The sequence below is a fragment of the Natrix helvetica genome, assembly GCF_964273705.1.
Source record: "Natrix helvetica genome assembly, chromosome: 6".
Taxonomy (NCBI): Eukaryota; Metazoa; Chordata; class Lepidosauria; order Squamata; family Natricidae; genus Natrix; species Natrix helvetica.
In genome coordinates this window covers 23,920,362-23,943,975 of record NC_138553.1, presented here as the reverse complement: position 1 = coordinate 23,943,975, position 23,614 = coordinate 23,920,362, and the positions used below count along the sequence as shown (strand labels likewise).

The following is a 23,614-nucleotide window of genomic DNA, read 5'->3' as shown; positions in this document are numbered from 1 at the left end:
CTTGATTAAAACGTATACTGATTACATTGGTGGATAATATTGTACAAAAGGCTCCTGAATATTTTGGATTTCTAATCTCAGTTTAACATTTTGGGCAGCTGTGATTACTTCCTGTACTTCCTTGGCGTTAAGAAGGATTACGAACCGTGCTAGATTTATACTTTATTTGGCAGAGAGAGGCCTTCAAAGTTATGAAAACACAGCAGAGCTTAATTTCAATGGTTTTCTGTTCCGTAGGTATCTGATCTTTGGCACTATCATTTAGCACAGTTTTATTTTAAGCAATAATTACCTTTAATAGTATGGAAGTATGGCATTGGAATGGGAAACTTGCAGTTTGTGTTGGTGGAGAGAGAGAACAGAATGGCACGAAACAGGTATAATCTATCAAAGCTAAAAGCTGCAACTACTTTTGGCTCTGGTTCTGATTATCATTATATCTGATGTTATGCCCCTTGGCAGGCTTTTATAGCTTTTCATAAAAGATTTTTTTTCAACCATCTTGAAAACAATTGAAAAGTTGTGGAAATCCCGTTATTGCTTTGAGTTACAACCAAAATATTTTAATATCTCCTCATATTAGGAACAAAAAAAAAAAATTCTAGGGATTTTTTTTCCCCTGCTTATCCTATACCAGGGGTGTCCAAACTTGGGAACTTTAAGACTTGTGGACTTCAATTCCCAGAATTCCCCAGCCAGCTGGCTGGGGAATTCTGGGAGTTGAAGTCCACAAATCTTAAAGTTCCCAAGTTTGGACACCCCTGTCCTATACTAATTGATTTGGCCATCTTTGTTGTAAAATAAAAGGGCAGCCAAACTGTTTACATCAAAGTTATTAAGTTTAACTTTGGTTAAAAATTAGGGATCTTTATGGTATGGGCCTCAGGAAAGCATTATCCTAGCAACTTTACTTCTTTTACCTAAATTTGATCCTTTCAAGGATGCCAACATGTCTCTGAGCCCATTAAAATCCCTACTTCCAAAACATCTATTATTACTGCCTATTTTCTAGGTGGGATTCAGCAAAAAGCTTTGGAAAGAAGAGCTAAACCTAAAAAGACAAAAAGGGATGGGTATAAGATGCTGTGGCCCTGGTTATGACTAGTATGCAGATGCTAAGATACTTTCTCTAAGGAGTAAATTTTCATTGATGAAAAATGGTTTCACAAATCCCTTTTAGAGTGGCCCTAGTTGTGTCATTTTTTCTCATTTGTCTCTGTCAAAATGTTTACCTTTCCCAACTTTAAAATGCCTGTGAAGACAGGGAAAATAACTTCTGCTTGAGGCAAATATATTCGGCAGCTTATTTGCCCTGAGCTGCCAGATCATTAAAACAAAAAAGTGCAAATCTGGATAAAGTTTTGGGTGTTGGCTACTTGTCAGGTGTTAGTTGAACACGTCTGCTTTTTACCAGTGCTTTTGTTCAGTCTTCTTGAATTCTATTGCATTTCATCTCTTAGCTTAGTTTCTATTGCCCTGTAAGATGAAATGTTTAGCACACTTTTCGCTAATGATTTTGTACGAAATATATATGGCTGTTCTGCAGATACTGGAGTTGTTCCAAACTTGCATAACTGTGTGGATACAATAGCTTGTCAAATTGCAGTTCCTGTAGTCTGATCAACCAAAATAGCAAGCCATGTTTGACCGGGTTTAGTGCTAAAACATCAACTTCGATAAGCCATTGTTTTGTTCTTCTCCAGGGCTGCTGCATCATCGAAATTTATGTAGTTAAAACATTGAAAACCTATAACAGTCAGCATGATTTACTCAGTAGCTGGGAAGTTCATTCCATCCCACAATTTATATGTGCAGTTGAAAATGTCAGCAATGGATTGGATTCAAAATTATGGTTTGATTTGACGTTTGAATTGATAATGCTAGAAGAGAGGCCCTTCAGATATTGTTGTCTAAATTCTAGCATTCCTTACTGGACAATGTGAGTGGGAAGATGAAGTTTATGAACATCTGGAAAGAAAGAAAGAAAGATTGTATTTCATATGTAGAGCTAATAAACAAATATACTCTGAGGAATTCCAGCAAGCACGCTCAAGGAAAAGAACCTTATCTGAATCATGAGACCCTGTGCACAGTCATTCATGCCTTCTTAGTGGATTACTTGGTAGATTACTGCAATGGGGCTACCCTTGAAGACTATTTGGAAGCTACAGCTGGTATAGAATGCAGAATGCTCACAGTTTTGGGTGGCACATGAACACAGCTATTGCGTGAGCTTCATTGGTTACCCGTTTGCTTCTGAGTCTAATTCAAGGTGTTGGTTATTACCTTTAAAGCCCTATATGGCATGAGTCCAGAGTACCTGACCCAATGGGACTAGCCTGCTCCACTCGCTCCACTGGAAGAGGCCTACTACAGACCCATATGCTAAGTAATTACAGCAGTCGGGTCAATGAGAAAAGCCTTTTCCACTGTGGTTCCCGCCCTGTGCAACTCGCTACAAGTGGACAGAAGAAGTGCCCTACTCTTTTGGCCTTCTGGAAACTGGCTTTGTTGGTTGGCCTGGGGCCCCAAGGGGAGCAGTCAACATTGGAGATGGCTGATCGGGTAAGACGACCTCATGTCCACCTTGTCCATCTCTTAGTTCTGGTTGAAGTTTTAATGTGTAGTTTTAATGTTTTAATTATTCTTCTACTTGTTTTTATAAATTGTAAGCTATACATAATAACCTTATAAAGGGGAGATGCGTGGGATAAATATTAAATAAACAAACAAAGATGTAAATAAATATTCACGTTAGATATAATAATCTGGGTGGAAATAATGTGATCTATATCTGTTCATAAAATCGGTGCAGATCAAGATGCAGATCAAGCTACTGCTGTAAAATAAAGTATTTTAATACTTTAAAGTACTTTAAAGATCAAGAAATATTTTAGCAAATCAAAACAAAATGTTGCCTTATAAATCTTACAATTCTGCCCATTCCCTAACACTTTAGCAAGTAATTTTGCTGAAAATCCTGGTATTATGAGTTATCTATGAAGCATCAGGAACACCATATAAAACGAGAAACCATTATGCTCATAGGATGTACTTATTTGCTCATCCAGTAAGCGCGTGAGCAGACTGCTAATCTGGCTAATCAAAATAGTTTATGATCTGACCCGTGAGGCATACTTAATGCAGACAATGTAATTACCAGTAATCCAATTTGGCAGGAAGAGTGAAGAATTAACAGGATTACTAATCGTATAAAGATCTGGCAGGAATTTAAGTGAAATATAGCACACTCAGAAACAATAAAAATCATTGGATACTTCTAAAGTCTATATATACCTTGCAAGAGCAAGTCTAAACTTCAAATCTCATGGCTACAAATGTTACCTAATATTTGCTCTTTTATTTCTCCTCCTCCTCCTCCTCTGAGTCCAAGGGAACTTAAAAGTGTATATTCTCATTGTCTGATAGACAGACACAAAATAAAGTTCTTCAAGTTTACATCCTTCTGTCATTAGGCATAGCTTATTCTATAGAAGTTTAGAAAATTTAATTTGGAGTCAACATCACTAAATCAATGCAATATTATAGGATGCATCTGTATGTAACATTATGTAATTTTGTATATAATTAAAGACAGTTTCTGCAAATACATAATTGTTTCTAAAGACAATATAGCTGTTTTGCTCTAAGAAAATGTTATTCCAAAATTATGAAGGATGCATAAGAATGATCTTCCTCATTATATATGGCAAGCATATCCAAGATATATTGTTTGTTTGTCAAATGAATCAATAAGACAAATCCTTTAAATGTAAAAAGATTTTCAATTGTTTCTTTCATTATGTATTGCTCCTTTCATTATATTGATGCGTGATCTCCACTTAATTAAACATTGCCTACTTCTGACTCCATAATTTGGCTTATATAAAGCATATTAAGCATTAACAAAAGTTCTTAAGCTAGTAACTTTTAGTTTTTAATTAGCAAAGAACACTATTAAAAATGTTACCATTTAAATTGCTAAAATGTAGTTGGAACACCTTCAAAGAAAATAAAAGGCACATTTGGTTTCTGATTGATTGTTTTTCTCATGCATTGGTTTATTTAATCACTATCAGTAATAAAATTAAAAGTATCAGTATAATTCCATTCATTTGTTAGGGGATTTTGCAAAACTTGGTGCATTGGCAGAAGATATTATATTTTGAGCTATTAAAAAATGTGATGTCAGAGCTGTGCTTTCTTGCTTTGCAAAACCCTTGCCAAAATTATTTTATAACTTGAAACAGAGACTCCATGTCACTTCCCTCTGCTTTATATCTGATTTGTGTGTCCTTTAGTAGGATTTTTTATGGTGGTGTTGGTGTGACATACAGAAATGATCCCTTATTGTGATTGAGGATTAAGGAGCTTAAGAAGTTCATTGTTGGCACATTGAAAACTTCTTAATCTTACAACACAGGATCAATTTAACCATGGTTTCAACTGGTAAACATCCTAGACGAAGATAAATCCAAAAAATGCTAGGATATTCCTGGAAGCTTGGTGTTTGGACTAATCAGCTATCAGTAGACACATAGAGATAAATCACATTTACACACCATTCAATGTGCTTAGAAGGAAACAAAAATAAAAATACCTGAAGTATCTTCTCCAGCAGCAGAAACCTAGATAAACAGGGATTAACACTAGACAAACCAGCAGAAAACAATAACCTAATCAAGAAACTACCGCAGATAAAAAACAATACCCCCAACAACATTAATAGGGCAAGCTATTGTATATAAATAGGAGTGAGCCCCATACTTAACTAATACTATAGATGCTTCCTAATTGGATAATGAAACATCTGCAAGCAAACCACCAAGTTTAGAGAGCACCAAAGACTAGTTTAATTGAGTTTATGTACAGTATTCTCTGAAATCATCATTGTGTCTTTATATTTTCTCCTACGTTGTACTTGTGTAGAGGATTTAACAGTAATATAACTCAAGGATATAATTGTGTTGTTAGAATGCAAAAATATGATAAACCATTCAAAAGAAATCTATCAAATATGAGAAATGATGAAATTAATTTATTTTTGCTATATTGTTTTTCAGATTTAAACTGGGTTATGGAATTGTTCAAGACCAAAAAGTCATAAAAAGAACACTTTCTACATAGTAGACAAAAAATCAGTTTCTGTGTTCCTGTATAACTATAAAATTTGTTGAGAGCTGAAGTGATTATCAAAACAATATTTCCAAAACAGTATGACTAATTGTAAAGGAAGATCTGTCAGCAAGAAAAGAAATGATAAAGCCTATAGTGAAGAAGGATTTGTAAATTGGACTATAAATCTAAATGCAATTCAGTCCGACAAATTCTTGAACTTACTGTTGAGCATGGTTCCAATTGTTTATCACAAAACCCAAGAAGAGAGACATAAGAAAGGAAATAGTCTCTGGCAAGATGGATTGCAGCCATCAGGACACAATTTCAGTATTAGGACTGATCAACGCATGGATTATCATCACTTTTCAGAATCAGCCTATCATGGGAGTAATGGACACAATTCATCCAGCTGTAGCCCGAAGTATGATAACTTTGCAAGTTACAATTATTCAGATGGGACTGACTCTTCAGAAATGGATGCTATGCTGCAGGACAGCCATTTATCTAGCGACAGTGATGAAACTTCTCCCATTGTGGAAGGAAGTAGAAAACAGCCCAAGGAATCTAGTAGCATTATGGCATTGCAGATACTTGTACCATTCTTGCTAGCAGGATTCGGAACAGTGTCTGCAGGGATGGTTCTAGATATTGTTCAGGTAGGTATTTGCTTATCATATAGTACTGTAAAGATGATGTTTCTGGACTAGGGTTTTAGATAGTGTCATCTTTATAACACTTCCACGGTTCCCCACAATTTCTGCTCCCCCCCCCCCACTTGAGGAATAATCTGTGGAATAGCAGTACACTGGCAGAACTTTTGACTTCCTTCAAAATCTCTGGAGTTTTAATGCACATAGGTCTGGGTAGGAAAAGATGTGTTTTTTTCACAAGTTTATTGTTGTAATTTAAGTCTAATTAGTAGAAATAAAAATTGATTCAGGAAAACCCAAAGATGCTTCATGATAGATTTAATTGTGGCATTTTATATTTTTAAAAAAATATATATACTAAGGATGAGGAGTGCCTTATTTATGATTATGTCCATGTTTTCAGGATGGGGTGATGTTTTGAAACATGACTATATCCCCAGTTTCAGTAGCAGTACAGATTTTTGAATCTCTCCAAGTTTTGATTAGATTTTAAACTTCTAGTTATGTTTATCCACAACTATCTACTGAGGGTGGGTGGGAGATTCATAGAATTCTAGCATTGGGAGGGTTACTTTGAACTACTCTGTGCTGTCTCTGTTCAGTTCAGATATCGAAGCTAAAATATCCTAGGCAAATGGTTGCCACCCTGTGAAGAGAGGACATCACTTTTCTTGATAAATAATTTTACAGTAAAATGCTTTTATTATTAGATATGTCCTTAACATTCAATTAGAATGTCCCCCCATGCCTTATGTCTCCCTATAACTTAATGGGGGGGGCATGGTGGATCAGCGATTAAGACACTGGATGTTTTGGAAAGCCAGCAGCCCAGGTTCGAGATCTGAGCTCCACACATTGGGGTAAACTCCCGTCTTCACCCCAGCTCCTGTCAACCTAGCAGTTCAAAAGCATGCAAATAGATAAATAGGTACCACTTTGGTGGAAAGGCAACAGTGCTGTGTGATATGCTGGTTACATGACCATGGAAATATCTTCAGACAGTGCTGTCTTAATGGCTTTGAAACAGAGATGAGCACCGCCCCTATAGTTGGCAATGACTAACGGAATAACCTCATCCCCATAACTTAAATTCATTATTCATTATGTCTCTAATAAATAGCGCAGAATAGCTTTTCTTATGTGTGATATCCTGTTAGATGTTGAAGTTGCTCTCATAACTTCCCACAGTCTTTTCTTTGCAAAACTGAGCACTTCCTATTTGGTGTCTGTCTTTATAATAGTTTTATGTCTTCATTCCTTAATCATCTTTGTTATTCTTCTCCAAATCTGTTTGTTTCAGATGTGACAAGCAGTCTAACAGGCTGTTCGGTTTATCTGAATTATTTTAAAATAGGGTTTCTGTTAAGTATTATTCCATTTAATTTTTTTTTAATAATGTTGGAGTGGCTGGTCTATAGGGATAACATTTACTTTCTACAAGGCAGTTGGCATTTCAGTTATCTCCAGACATTTTCTTAAAGATAATGTTTAAAAGTTCAATAGCCCACTAGCATGTTATTTTAGTATTCCACGATGCAATTTATTCTGCTCTAAACAATTGCTTGGTGGAACACGCACTTGTTAGAGACATTGGGTCCAAGAGCTGTCCTTTCTTTGATTTTTGCCATCTACACTGGGCAGAAGATTTCCTGCTTTTTTATTTTTATTTTTTATATTTTTTAAACCAGTATTTACTGTTGTTCTTAACATCCTTCAGCAATCTAGGTTAATTCTGAGTTTTGGTTTTCCTGTCACTATTATAATAATTCTGGGCTATTTGTACTCTTTTTTCCCCTTTTTTTTCAGTAGACTATCCCTGTTTCATTTATTTTCAGATTTTACTATGGCTACACTAAACTCTTTGTATAGACATATTTGTTGTTTTCTGTTTTCTTCCATGCTTTATTCTTCCTGGAGTGGTTTAGATTTGGGCTTTTAGTATCTCTCTTTTTAGAAAATTTTATCCATATTGATCCAAATCTTTCATATTAATTTCCCCTGCCACAGAATTTTCATTGCTTTGAGTTTATTAAAATCTGAAAGGTCCAAGATATCAGTATAACTACTGGTACATTCAGAGGTGGTATTTCAACTGGTTCGGACCGGTTCACCTGAATCGGTAGCGGAAATCACGGGTGGCTTTGCCCACACGCCTTGGCTCTATGGCATCCCATTTAGGTCCTTTTTTTGGCCAAAAGCGCATGTGGGGAAGGCTGAGCGCATGCACGCATGCTCACATTTGCAAACTGATAGGGAAGGTAAGTGAATATTGCCCCTGGGTACATCAATTTTACTTTTCCAAGAAAGCAAGAATTCCAGTATTATGGTATCACTTTCCAGCAAAATTCCTCTTCTTTCCATCTTCTTGATTAATTCTTCTCCATTGGTTCATACCAAGTCAAGAATAGCTGGTATTGACTGGACCTTCCTTCATCGTCTGGAGAAGAAAGTTATCAATAAGGCAAACAGAAATTTCCAGGAAATACCGTGCTTGACAGAGTCTAAGACCCCTCATCATCCTTTCATATTTGTTAGGGGAAAAAATCAGTTTTAGCAATCATCATCCATATATTATCCTTAATTGGGCAAGCAATTGTAAGTATTAACAGTGTCAGTACTGTTTTTTATTAATTCTCCACCTAATTTAATACAAAGGCCCAACTATTGCCAAATGATTTTCGTTGGATACGAGCAGCTGCCGTTGTAGTTTTTCTATATTATATCATAGAAAGTGATAATTTCCACTGGAATTGGAAAATACAGAAACTATTTCATCACATTGCTAGTAGACAGTATGCTTCCTTGAGCTGATGGGTTAGATTGACGCAGAATTGTTTTGGTTCCTCATTAGTAATGAATCATTAACTTTCAGAAGACTCATATCTTTGCCTTCTTGCAGAGTCCAAGAAAAAAACAAATCCTCCTGCCCTTCGAGGAATCATTATCTTGTGTCCTGATCTGTGTCTCCCTTTCTTTCCCTGAAGGTTTAGTCTTGTTATTATTATTTTTTGCAAGGGCCTGAAAGTGTTTCTGAATTCCAGAGGTACATATTATTTTCTGCGTCACTTCTATTTGCCACTCTTGACCTTTTCAACTTTGCTTGATTATATCTTAAGGAGAATTGCTCCCTGTTTCAGTTTTTATTGTATTGCCTACTTTTTCCCCCTGATAAATCTTCGTCTTTTCCCATCAATAGAGAAGCCGTAGAAGTTGGCCACTACTTATTGCTAATTATCAGGTCTTCTACTTTTTTTCTTTCCTCTACTTACTGCAAATCTATGGCATTTTGCTCTTCTAAGCGAGGAGCATAAAAATGTAACAGGTGTTGCAGGAAATAGATGTTGAGCCCTGCCTATTCATACTCATGTTTGTTTTTTGAAATACCAGTAATAAAAAGCTTTTGTTTTTTGTTTGGTTAACCAAGTGCGTCTGCCAATAAATTTGTAACAGAACCTGTCAGATCCCCTTTCCTAGAGTGTCCACCCTCTCTTCCCCATCTACCTGAGTTCCAGGTCCAGTCTTGTAGCTTTTTCTCCATGTGAAAGAGTTCATCTAGGTAGGTCAGGGGTGTCCAAACTTTTTGCAAGGAGGGCCAGATTTGGTGAGGTGAAAATGTGTGGGGCCGATCATTCAGCCTGATATTCTTTGAACTCTTAACATTAAATGCGAATTGACTACCGTATTTTTCAGAGTATAAGACGCACCAAGATTTTGAAGAGGCAAATTAAAAAAAAAGTTTTTGCACTCTCCCAAAAATGGCCCATTTTTCACGAAAATGGGCCTTTTTTTAAAAAAAGAGCATGAATAGCCTTTAAGAGGCTTCTAGAGTGCTCCTGGGGGCTAGGGGGGGCAAAGTTGAGCCAAAAATGGCCCGTTTTTTGCTCATTTATGCCCTCCACAGCCCCCCCAGGAGCACTCTGAAAGCCTCCTAAAGGCTATGCGCAGCCATTTTGGTGAAGGGGGCAGAGTTTTGGGAGGCAAAAAATGCTGTATTCAGTGTATAAGATGCACCCAGAGTTTTAGCCTCTTTTTTGAGGGGAAAAAGATGCATCTTTATACTTCGAAAAATACGGTATTTTATGAAAGACTAAACAAATAACTCCAGTGGGGAGAAGAGGCTGCGGGCCGCTTGAAATTTGAAAAAGGGCCACATTTGGCCCCGGGCCACACTTTGGACATGCCTGAGGTAGGTAGTGATGCCACCGTCACCTATTCTAGAATAGGGAGATAGTCCCCCTTTCATCCAGATGACAGAAAAGAAAACAGGAGATATTCCTCCCCCCAAGAAGTAAGATATCATTAAATATCTCCATTTAAGTCCCAGTTATCAAATCCAAGCTGTTTTGGAAAGCATGGTGTTAGTATGAATCCAACGCAGTAGTAGCAATAGGTTGACTATTTCATTTTATTTGTATCTAAAATGAAAATCAGTAGTATAAGATTATTCACTTCTGTCCGCCATTAGTTCCAGAAATAAAAAAGGCCTCATATTTTGTAAAGCAGCTAACCATTAGTTGGTAAGAAAAGTTTAACAATGTAACAATGTAGCTTGGTCAATATAGCTTGTATTGACCAAGCTATATTGTATTGACCACATATAACAATAAATAACAATATTTATCATTGTTGAATAGCATTGGGAAGTCTTCCGAAACATTACTGAAGTTTTCATCTTGGTTCCTGCATTACTTGGCTTGAAGGGTAATCTGGAAATGACTCTGGCATCTCGACTATCCACAGCAGTAAGTTTGGGTAACATTTTGGGGTTGATAATCAACTATTTCTTTCGGAGTGGCCGCATTTGTAGAAATTTGTCCTTCTGACTTCTACCTCATATAGTAGAACTTTTTAGTAAATTTTTGTCTACGGGCAGGTAATGTGGTACGACCATTCAAAGTTACGATGGTCATGAATTGGGTGCTTTATGTCCTGTTGTAAATGGCCCCTGGTTAGGTGACTGCATATCAGACAGGTCACCTTTATGATTGGTCATGGCATTCTACATTCATGCTACTGCAATTTTAAAAAAAGCCCTTAATAAAATGAATTAGTTTGCTTAATGACTGCTACATTTGGTTAATAACTGCAGTGTTTGCTTGATGACTGCCATGAAAAAAGGCCAAACAATTACTTCCGGTCACATGAGTGCCTTGATTTATGACTGCAAGGACTTATGACCGTAATTCCGGGTTCGGCTCAAAGTATGCTCATTGTTGCCATTTTTGCCTTGCATAGAAGCCCTCAGCTAGCCCCCTGCTGAAAAAGCTTGATGGCATTTGGAAATGGGGCTTTTACAAAAATTCAATGTTTAGTTCTTTAAAGTAATGATAAGGAAAGTGCTTTAAGGTTTTTCCATTGTTAAAACACTTTATTGCTTTTCATAGGTAAACGTTGGGAAAATGGATTCCCCCATTGAGAAGTGGAATCTAATAATTGGTAATTTGGCTTTAAAACAGGTAAGGTCATTAAAAGAAGTCATTACAACTCTGTTTCTATTCATTTTGGAAGCAAGGAGAAGTAGTATAAGAAAAATCTCTCTCTGATTAATTAATCCAGCGCTGGTTCCTTCCGCAGCTGTGACTTCTGATTTCCTTCTGTGCCTATAGCTGATGCTAGGGATCTCACTGTGTGGTTGAAATCCGGGGACGTTCCTGGAGATAATTTCATTCCGCGAGAGTTGCTAAAAGATAATAAAGATTGGTGGAGACCCAATGTTGACTTTTTTTAAAAAAAAACTTATTTTAAGTAAATAATATAAGCACCTTTTTAATCTGAGTGGAATGAGGTCATAGCTATCTCGCTCTATAAGAATACAGGAAATAGATTTAACCCTGCCAACTATCGACCAAAGAGCTTGCTTAAATTCAGTAAGCAACTATATGGGAAGTAAAAGGTAAAGATTCTCCTGCATCATTTCCGGCTCTAGGGGGCGGTGCTCATCTCCGTTTCAAAGCCAAAGAGCCAGCGCTGTCCAAAGACTTCTCCATGGTCATGTGGCTTGACTAAACGCCGAGGGCACACGGAGTGCTGTTACCTTCCCACCAAAGGTGGTTCCTATTTTTCAACTTGAATTTTTTTACATGCTTTTGAACTGCTAGGTTGGCAGAAGCTGGGACAAGTAATGGGAGCTCACCCTGTTACGCGGCGCTAGGGATTCGAACTGCTGACCTGCCAACCTTCTGATCAACAAGCTCAGACTCTTAGCCACTGAGCCATCACGTCCCTTATATGGGAAGTATCTTCATTTAAAACTGTTAGATTGGATTGAAAGTGAAAGTAGTCACATTGAGGAATAATCAGAATTTAGAGGAGGCTGTTCAACCTTAGACAACTGGTCTTGCACCATTTTAGCCCGAAGGCACTCTTTTTACAGCCTTTGTGGGTTTCAAATCTGCTTTTGATCTGATTCCAAGGAAGAGGCCATGGCAAAAACTTCAGGTATCTTCAATGGCCCCGAGTCCCTTGGTGGAGAGGGTGCGGCATATAAAATGGATTAATAATAAATAAAAAAACTGCTCCTCCTTATTCAAACTCATTATTCTAAAACATCTCATTGAGAGTGGGATGTTCCCATTAAGAGCACCTATCTTCTCTGTGATGGGCCCTACCCTTTGGAATGACCTCCCCCCAGACATTAGGACAACGACTGACCTCCGCTCCTTCTGCACGAAACTTAAGACCCACCTGTTCCGACTAGCCGGCCTGGCTTAATTTAGAGCTTCTCCACCTCTTGGGCATTTTTAATTTTAATTTTTTAACTTTAACTATCATTGGGGTTTTTAATTGTTTTAAATTATTGTAATTTATTTATTTATTGTTCCACCTCCTCCATATTGTATCGTTATAACCGCTGCTGGTGTACGTCGCCCCGAGTCCCTTGGGGGAGAGGGGGCGACTAAGAAGTCAAAATAATAAATAAATAATAAAAATAAAATGTGATTCCTATTTAAAAAGATAATAAGGCAAGGTATTCTAGGCTCCCCCTTTTAATATGGACACCAGTTCAATAATTAAAGCTCTCTATCATTAATCATCATTCCCCAGTGTTAGCAGATTGTGCAATTCCCAGTTTGCCACATTCAGAGAACATTTTATCAGTTTTCCAGGTGGTAGTGAGGGTGGCATTGACGGCACTGGCTTCTTTTTGCCTTAAAGAACAACTTACCAAATTACAAAAAAAATAAAAACCCTTGATTGCTAGTGTTTGTTTGACACAACAGTAGGTTAGATAAATGGCAAAGGAATGGAGAGCAGGCATGTATTTACAAATACCCTGTTTCCCCCAAAATAAGTCCTCCCCTGATAATAAGCCCAGTCAGGCTTTTGAGCACATGCGCTAAAATAAGCCCTCCCCAAAAATATTACAACACAGCAGCAGCCATGAGGTAACCACACTTGTCTCCTCATGCACCTCAAAAATAATAAGACCTCCCCAACAATAAGGCCAAGTGCTTATTTTTTTTTTGGGGGGGGGGGAGAAAAATAAAATAAAACCCTGTCTTATTTTCAGAGAAACATGGTGTGCAATTCTACGCTTATTTTGGGCACACATTTCTCTTATCAAGCAAGTTAGCCAAGTATTGCTCCACAGCTGTCTTAAGAGTCTTCTGTTCAAACCAGGGACATTTCATTCCTGCAGCTAGCAAAGTTTTTCTTGCTAAGGTCATCTGTCAGCTTCTTCATGGTGTACCAATTTGCATTTTGTACAAAGTTTAATAGCTTGGAAGCAGTCCAGTCCAAATTTATAAAAGCCATGCTTGCAATTCCAAATGCATCTCTGAATCTTAGTATGGTTTCTAGGGCTGCCAGAACCTGGTTCTATCGCTTGAATTTTGGGATGAAATTCATGTTTTCTCTTTTGCATCTGAGTCCACTGGTTCTCAGGGACCGTTTTACATCAACCGGGCTAACAAAAACTAATAGTAAACTGCAGACCCTAGACTTCTCTTTGGAAACTTTTCATTGGGGGTTTGCATCTGAAATGTTAATACTAATTTAAACCCAGTATCCAGCCCCACAAATTATGGATTATTCTTATTGGGGCATGAATCATCATTTTGTCTTCTCTTCGTTTCTAATTCTGAAATTTCATGGGGTTTTTACTTTGACCAAGGGTGGCTCAGTAACTAAGATGCTGAGCTTGTTGATCAGAAAGGTTGGCAGTTCAGCAGTTCAAATCCCTAGCACTGCGTAACGGAGTGAGTTCCCGTTACTTGTCCCAGCTTCTGCCAACCTAGCAGTTCGAAAGCACATAAGAAAATGCAAGTACAAAAATAGGGACCACCTTTGGTGGGAAGGGAACAGCGCTCCGTGAGCCTTCGGCATTTAGTCATGCCGGCCACATGACCACGGAGACGTGTTTGGACAGCGCTGGCTCTTCGGCTTTGAAACGGAGATGTGCACCGCCCCCTAGAGTCAGGAACGACTAGCCTGCATGTGTGGGGAAACCTTTACCTTCACCTGTCTTTAACCAGGCAGGATGTACTACTGTCTTCAATTTTGTTAAAGAGGTATAAAAACATTCCTTTTCAGCTGTGCTTATGCCCATGTGGAGATGTTTCTATGCAATCCATAAAACTATATCCTTTTTCTGTTATGCTCTCTAAAGGGATTCTTGGGAGACATATTTTTATCCCATTTTAAAGAATTATTCTGGTAGAGATCATGATATCTGTCTGCCAAGTGCAGGAGCCTGCTATCTGTTTCCAGGTTGCCTGATTTTGTGCTAACGTGTTATTTGCATCTTTGTTGCAGACGTGGTTTGGCACAAATTTTTATGATTGCCACTGCTACCTGTATTGCGGTTATTATAATAACATGTAATTTTATTGCATCTTTAAAAAGTAATCATTACAGATTTATGCATTTTATCGTGTGACAGTAATAAGGGTGTGGTGATGATGATGGTAGATGTGCAAAAAATGCTGACATTTGATGATAGTGCTATAAACGCTAAATGAAATAGGGGAAATGTGAGCCAATATTCCTGATTGTCTGTTAAAACAGAGAGTACACCATTTTCAGCAATTACATTGCAACATATATTTTAACCATTGCATCAAGATGTGGTACCTCAGTTGGCAGAAATGGTAAATCATCCCGGGTATTTTGGATACAGTGAATTGGGTCTATTAAATGCACATGCTGCCCAATTTGTTCATCGTATCTGAAGTCCATTAAATCTCCATTTAGTAGACCAAGAATTCATTGCATTGATCAGGGGTGGCGAACAAGTTCGACAAAAAGAGCCAAAATTTTAAACTGTGAGAGTCAGAGAGCCACACCACGCAGTGACCTGCCAAAACAGACAAACACTCACACAAAAGCATATAATTTTAACAATAATATATTAAACACATAATATATGTGGAAAGGGAGCAAACTCTTCCAGCCAGCTGCTAAAGACAAGAGGAAACCAAAATCAAAGCAGAAAGTAGAGAAACAGTGTGGAAGTAAGGAGCACAGTGTGGGCTGCCCCAGAACACCCAGCACAGGCCATGCACAGTGGTTCTTCACAGGGACTGAAAATCCTACTCGGATTTTGGCAGGAAGGATTTTCAGCTTCTAAGCAAAGAGGCAGTACAGTAAAGAAAGTAGTACAGAATGTTTCAGCAGGATGGGACAGGCTGCCCACAAGTGTCTCTCCGTTCAGGGACTGAAAATCCTGCTTGGATTTCATCAGACAGAATTTTCAAGTCCTGAGCAGATCCTTCCAGATCACTCCCACCACCCAGAAGACACCCTACTTTCCTTATGTGGATCTCTGTCCACCTAACAACCTACAAGATTACTTGATGACCACAAACAGGAATGCCACACTTGCAGTCATTAAACAAAGCAGTCACATATCTCGCTTAATGACTGCTTTGCTCAGTGACGAGATTGTGATTGTAAATCGAGTACAACCTATACATGGGTAAAGCCTGGTCCTAATATTATCTTCCTTTAACCTAATATATGTATTATAATATATATATGAGTTTGGATTATCTTTGATATCTATTACAATTACAGGCTGTGAGAAAAACACTCGTAGAATTTTGGGAAATATACTAACCATGGAAATTCAATTAAATGTTTTCTCCTATTTAAAACTCTGCTGCTCCTGAACCCAGAGCTTCAATATGCAACCATTATTATTAATTTGAGCAATCATTAGAACCTCACCGGAATCCTGCAGCAACTGTGCTAGACTTTGAAGCATTATTTTTTTGGGCGCAGCAGAGGGTGCTGTTGAGATAAACCCGGAAGTACGGTCGACGCGACGACGCTTGCCTGCGCTCCACCAGCTCTGAGCTGGTGGAGCGCAGGCAAGCGTCGTCGCGTCGACTGTACTTCCGGGTTTAGCGCGCGATCCGAGCCACAGTATACTAAATAATGGTAAGAGGCAAAGAGCCTCATTTATTTTGGCCGCGAGCCGCATGCGGCTCGCGAGCCGCGTGTTCGCCACCCCTGGCATTGATAGTTGCTTAATTTCCTGAACATTACCCTCAATTTTATAGAGAACTGTATATAAACTCCATTGTGTTTATAGGGAAGCATACCTTTTCTCATGTTTAATATTTATTGTTATTTTGTAGGTACAAGCAACAGTAGTTGGTTTTTTGGCAGCTGTGGCAGCAGTCATATTGGGTTGGATTCCCGAAGGGAAATACCATCTTGATCACTCGATTCTTTTGTGTTCTAGCAGTGTAGCGACAGCCTTCATAGCATCACTTTTACAGGGTAAAAATATATATAATATTTTAAATGTAAACACCTTTAATTTTAACATTATTAATATTATGCAACTTAAAGAAAGAGCAAGGTTAAGTTCACTAGACTCTTGTCTAATGGTTGATAGCATATGGTAGATGGCTCCTTCCATAAGTACAAATAAACAAATAACAATTGTATTTTGAATTTATAATATTTATTTATTACTTTCATTCATAGTCCTTTGTTTCTATTTGGCCACATTTGTCATTGAATCTATATACTATAACTCTTGCCAACTACAAAACATACATCTTTTTTAATTAACAGAAACATTTTAATTTAATCTGAGCCTACCAGAACTTTCAAATTATTTCCCTCTTTGGCTAGTAAATTATTTATTATTACTGAACTGTCTTGTTTTATTGACATATTATAATTATCATCATAGTCCATTGCAGTAACCAACTGTCCTAAATTAATACCTATAATAAGTATTATTGTTACATGGATAGGCCCACACGTGAATGAATATACAATCTAAATTTCAACATACAGGTGAAATTCGAAAAATTAGAATATTGTGCAAAAGTTCATTTATTTCAGTAATGCAACTTAAAAGATGAAACTAATATATGAAGTAGACTCATTATATGCAAAGCAAGATAGTTCAAGACGTGATTTGTCATAATTGTGATGATTATGGCTTACAGTTCATGAAAACCCCAAATCCACAATCTCAGAAAATATAATATTGTGAAAAGGTGCAATATTCTAGGCTCAAAGTCTCCCACTCTAATCAGCTAATTAAGCCATAACACCTGCAAAGAGTTCCTGAGCCTTTAAATGGTCTCTCAGTCTGGTTCAGTAGGAATCACAATCATGGGAAAGACTGCTGACCTGACAGTTGTGCAGAGAACCAACACTGACACCCTCCATAAGGAGGGAAAGCCTCAAAAGGTAATTGCAAAAAAAGTTGGATGTTCCCAAAGGGCTGTATCAAAGCACATTAATAGGAAGTTATGTGGAAGGGAAAAGTGTGGAAGAAAAAGATGCACAAGCAGCAGGGATGACCGCAGCCTGGAGAGGATTGTCAAGAAAAGGCCATTCAAAAGTGTTGGGGACTTTCACAAGGAGTGGACTGAGGCTGGAATCAGTGCATCAAGAGCCACCACACAAAGACCGATCCTGGACATGGGCTTCAAATGTCATATTCCTCTTGTCAAGACGCTCCTGAACAACAAACAACGTCAGAAGCGCCTTACCTGGGCTAAAGAAAAACAGACCTGGTCTGTTGTTCAGTGGTCCAAAGTCCTCTTTTCTGATGAGAGCAACTTTTGCATCTCATTTGGAAACCAAGGTCCCAGAATATGGAGGAAGAATGGAGAGGCACACAACACTGTAAGATGCTTGAAGTCCAGTGTGAAGTTTCCACAGTCTGTGTTGATTTGGAGAGCCATGTCATCTGCTGGTGTTGGTCCACTGTGCTTCATTAAGTCCAGGGTCAATGCAGCCGTTACCAGGAGATTTTGGAGCACTTCATGCTTCCTTCCGCAGACGAGCTTTATGGGGATGCTGACTTCATTTTCCAGCAGGACTTGGCACCTGCCCACACTGCCCAAAACGCCAAAACCTAGTTCAATGACTATGGGATTACTGTGCTTGATTGGTCAGAAAACTCACATTACCTGAACTAGAAACTATGGGGCATTGCCAAGAGAAAGATGAGAGACATGAGACCGAACAATGCAGGAGAGCTGAAGGCCGCTATTGAAGCATCCTGGTCTTCCATAACACCTCATCAGTGCCACAAGCTGATAGCTTCCATGCCACGCCGCATTGAGGCAGTAATTGCCCAATCCAAGTACTGAGTACATATGCATGCTTATACTTTTCAGAGGTCCGATATTGTTCTATGTATAATCCTTGTTTTATTGATTGCATGTAATATTCTAATTTTCTGAGATTGTGGATTTGGGGTTTTCATGAGCTGTAAGCCATAATCATCACAATTATGACAAATCACGGCTTGAACTATCTTGCTTTGCATGTAATGAGTCTATCTCATATATTAGTTTCACCTTTTAAGTTGCATTACTGAAATAAATGAATTTTTGCACGATATTTTAATTTTTCGAGTTTCACCTGTAAATATATCAGCAGAAAAGGAAAAGTCTTTCAGAACGGAAAATCTGGTTGAAGAATATAAATGTATTTCTATTATAGAAATTTAGAGCTTATTTAAAACAACGGAGAATTAATAGTTTTTCAGCACACTAGTGGTAAATGAAGTACTATAGTCATTCTTTTCTGAGGTACTTTGATAACTAGTCTAAATTATATTTTTAATAGTTTTTCTATAAACATATTTAATGGCATTAACATTATATATTACTTTGATTAAGAAGTGACACTATAAATTTGTGAATTGTTAGTTAAAACACAATACCTTGACATTTGAATGGACAGTACATTAAATACAGTTCATCTGTGCAAATGCATCCAAAGCAGAGACAAGTTTCCATGGAATCTTTGTTTAACAACTTTAACAATTGTGGGTTTCATCCAGAGGTGATATTTAGCAGGTTCGGACCAGTTCTGGAGAACCAGTAATGGAAATTTTGAGTAATTCAGAGAACCGGTAAATACCACCTCTGACTGGCCCTGCCCCCATCTATTCTCTGCCTCCCGAGTCCCAGCTGATCGGAAGGGAATGGGGATTTTGCAGTAACCTTCCCCTGGAGTAGGGAGGGAATGGAGATTTTACAGTATCCTTCCCCTGCCAGGCCCACCAAGCCACGCCATGCCACGCCCTCCAAACCATGCCACTCCCACCAAGCCACAACATATCCACCAAGCCATGCCCACAGAACCGGTATTAAAAAACTTTGAATCCCACCACTGGTTTCATCTGTACTACCTCTGAAATGATTAATAAAGCACGGCATAAACCAATTTTTCATAACATGTAAATTTTTAAACATAGTAAAAGACCAAGTTGGTAATAAAATAGCCTGCAATTGTATTTAGAAATAAAAGACACTTTTATCTGAAGTTTTTGTATATAGAGTTTACAGCATAAGATTGACCTACTTTCTATTACCATGGTTCTAGGCATAATAATGGTTGGTGTTATTGTTGGCTCTAAGAAGACTGGCATAAACCCTGACAATGTTGCCACGCCTATTGCAGCCAGTTTTGGAGATCTAATCACGCTTGCCATTTTGGCATGGATAAGCCAGGGTTTATATGATTGCCTTGGTAAGTGTTCTTTCTTTGTAAGAACTAATTCTCCGGTTCGAAGTATCTTAGCTCCCAGGCCTTTCCTCTTGAACATATTTCCTCTGAGTAATATTTTGACAGGGAAACCCTTAAGAGGAGTTTGCTTACTTGAAACTAAGTGTGTTTCCAGATATACATCGGCATGACATTAAACTGAATTAATTTTTATATTGTTAATAAGAAAATAAAAAGAAAAATTAAGAAATATTTGGATATCACAGGGATTATAAACAAAAGATTTATGAAAGAACAAGACAGGGTGATTGAACAGTGTTGAAAGTACAGGTAGTCCTTGATTTACAACCATTCATTTAATGACCTTTTGAAGTTACAACAGTGCTAAGAAAAGTGACTTACAACCATTTTTCACACATGACCATTGGGGCATCGCCATGGCCATGGGATTTATATTCAGATGCTTGACAACTGACTCACATTTATGACAGCTGCAGTGTCCCGGGGTCATGCGACCACCTTTTGCCGAGCAAAGTCAATGGGGAAGCCAGATTCACTTAACAACCGTGTTACTAATTTAACAACTGCAGTGCTTCACTTAACAAACGTGGCAAGAAAAGTCGTAAAATGGGGGCAAAGCTCACTTAACAAATTTCTCACTTAGCAACACAAATTTGGGGCTCAGTTGTGGTCCTAAGTTGAAGACTACCTGTATTCTGTTCAATTGTTTTTTATGCTACAGATAGTTCTCAACTTACAACCATTCGTTTAGTGACTGGTCAAAGTTACAACAGCACTGAAAAAAGTGACTTATAATTGTTGTTCACACTTACGACCTTTGCAGCATCTCCCTTAGTCACGTGATCAAAATTCAGACGCTTAGCAACTGACTCATATTTATGACGGTTACAGTGTCCCAGGGTCATGTGATCACCTTTTGTGACCTTATGACAAGCCAAGTCAATGGGAAGCCAGGTTCACTTAACCGTGTTACTGACTTAACAACTGCAGTGATTCACATAACCATTGTGGCAAGAAAGGTCATAAAACGGGGCAAAACTCACTTAAGAACCGTCTTGCTTTAGCAATGGAAATTTTGGACTCAATGGTGGTTGTAAGTTGAGGACTACCTGTGTTCTCTTTTAATATCCTTTGAAAGCACTAGAGGGTGCTGTTGGATTGCAGATTGAATGTCTTGAGAAAGCTTTTGTAGATAGTAACTCCTATTAAATGCACCTAAGATTAAAATGTAAACATTGGATGCATTTAATATTTTTACTTGTAATTGTTTTAGTGTAAGTACTTCTGGGAAAAAAAAGTGCTCTAAATATCAATGATCAGACATGCCATTGCATTGTTGTTTTATTTAGTTGCATTCTGGTTATTTGAGAGTTTATTGTTTTGTGCACCTCCTAGGGAAGTTACAATACAGGCAAATTACGTCTTTTAAAATGTAACTATTTTCACTGTCAATTATAATTACTGACACAAACTTTTGGTAGAACCTTTCTTAAGTTTTCTACTTTCTAATCTAGATTACAGCCCTTTAAGCATCCTGTCTAGGTACTAATTAGGCCCAGCCCTTTCAGCTCTAAATAAAGTTAGCTGAATACTATCACCTTCTGAAATAATCATATGGTGAATCCTACGACGGAAATAGTAGAAAGCGTTATTAACAAAAGAACTCTAGAACCCGTAATCATTGTGAATTTTCAGTAAGAGTTCACACTAAAAACTTGGTGATAAGATCAAACTTGTGTGCTCAATTACCTTTCTTTGTTCTTTTAACATTCTGTTTTTTTTAACGGTTACTTTGATCTTCTCATACCTGGGATATTATATTTTCTTCTGGGAGATTAGGAATTATGCAAATTCTACTATCAAACCAGAGGTGGGTTGCTCCCGGTTCAGCCCAGATCGGGCTGAACTGGTAGTAGCGGCGGCGGGAGGCTCCGCCCAGATGCTTCTGCGCATGTGCAGAAGTGTCGCATGTGTAAGTGCACGCATACGCACGAGTGAACCAGTAATAAAAAAAAATGGAAATCCATCACTGTATCAAACTTAGAACAGTAGGTAGATCCAAATAATGAATACTTTAAACAGCATTAAAACATGCAATATAAGTAAGCCATAAAGTAATCAACAATGCAGAGTAAAAGCAACATAAAAGTTTAAACACCATTAACTTAAGATATCAGAGAAAGTAAAACAAAAACAAAGGACAAAAAATGATTAGAATGGTTTGTCATAGATGTACCAATAGTTATTCAGGCATAAAATAGTGATTCTAATCATGAGATATATGTAAGCCTTATTAATAACAAAGCATATCATAACTAATAATTTTATTTGTAATGGAGGAGAATTGCAAGAAAAGTTTCAATAAAAACTAAAAAGTTACTCATAAAAACTAGCAACTCATTTCCTCAGAATTTTATAATAACGCCGAACATTTTGTTTTAATTCTAGAGAGCTATTATTATATATCTCCTTTAGTTGGTGCCTTTTTCTTGGCTCTGACTCCTATGTGGATTATAATTGCTGCTAAGCATCCAGCTACAAGGACAGTCCTCCATTCCGGGTGGGAGCCTGTTATAACTGCAATGGTCATTAGCAGGTAAGGAGCTCTAATGACATTTAGAAAGTGTTTAACCAAAGTCCAAACAAAATAAAGTAAGATGCTGGGAAGGCATACACAATTACATAAGCTGATTTTTAAAAGCATAGAATAGAAGGCACATCTTCTCCAACACACACACACACACACACACACACACACACACACACACATGTCTATTCTATGCTTTAAAAAAGCAGCTTATGTAATTGTGTACCTTACACTTACATTCCGCTCCATAGTGTTTTTCAGCCCTCTAAGCAGTTTACTGAGTCAGCATATTGCGCCCCACAATCTGGATCCTCATTTTACCGACTTTGGAAGGATGGAAAGCTTGAGTCAACTTGAGCCAGTCCTGGCTATGGGCAGAGAATGCTTCATTCTAACCAATGCGTCACCAAAGCTCTAGAAATGTTGCCTTGAAATTGCATTTTCTAATTCAATAGAGAGAAAATTATTAATTGCAGGAAAATAATGTTAAATAAATGTGTGTTAAACCATGGACATTGTCCTGTCTACAGTCATTTCTTTGTTTGGTACACAACTGTGTCTTGGAGTGCTATTCCTAGCCTGTCTGCTAAAAAAAAAGAGGCATCCCTTAGTTCCTCCCCAAATAGCAATTGCATTTAGACTTATATACCGCTTCATAGTTCTTTACAGCCCTCTATAAACTGGTTACAGAGTCAGCAAATTGTCCCCAATGATCTGGGTCCTCATTTTACCAACCTCGGAAGGATTGAAGGCTGAGTCAACCTTGGGCCGGTGAAAATCGAACTGCTGGCAGTCAGCATAATTAGCCTTCAACACTGTATTCTAACTACTGCACCACCATAGCTGAAAGTTGATTTGTGACATTTATTTAATTAAACACCCTATACAATTCCATACAAATGGCTATCTTGAAAGCCTCCGTTGATGGAGTACCCAGAACTTCTGAAGGCAAGCTATTCCACTGGTTAATTGTTGTCACTATCAGGAAATTTCTTCTTAGTTCTAGGCTGGGTCTCTGTTTAATGATTACTCCCAGTCCTGCTCTTAGGTGCTTTGGATAATAACTCAACGCCTTCTTTGGGACAGTACCTCACATACAGGAAAATTGCTATCACAGCGATGGCAAACCTTTTTTGGCTCGCGTGCCATAAGTGGGGGGAGCACAGGGGGGTCGTGTGCGGGCGTGCCGCACACATAATGCAATGCACGACCCCCCCCAGTGCACATGCGCGCACTACAGGCGCTCCCCCCATTTTTACATGCTTTTTTCACACTCCCCAGCCTCCAGAGGCTTTATAGGAGCCTG

At 38.1% G+C, this 23,614-nt stretch overlaps 1 protein-coding gene across 2 annotated transcripts in view; it reads left to right on the top strand.

Annotated features, from left to right (window-relative positions):
- SLC41A2 (solute carrier family 41 member 2) overlaps nt 1-23,614 on the top strand; it is a 42,972-nt gene that overhangs the window by 2,637 nt on the left and 16,721 nt on the right. For both annotated transcript variants that reach the window (XM_081958491.1, XM_081958490.1), the window contains exons 2-7: nt 5,064-5,774; nt 10,403-10,510; nt 11,153-11,224; nt 16,349-16,493; nt 19,578-19,724; nt 22,170-22,317. In XM_081958491.1, the coding sequence (XP_081814617.1) occupies nt 5,217-5,774; nt 10,403-10,510; nt 11,153-11,224; nt 16,349-16,493; nt 19,578-19,724; nt 22,170-22,317 (1,178 nt within the window). In that variant the 5' untranslated portion in view covers nt 5,064-5,216. The remainder of the gene's footprint in view (nt 1-5,063; nt 5,775-10,402; nt 10,511-11,152; nt 11,225-16,348; nt 16,494-19,577; nt 19,725-22,169; nt 22,318-23,614) is intronic.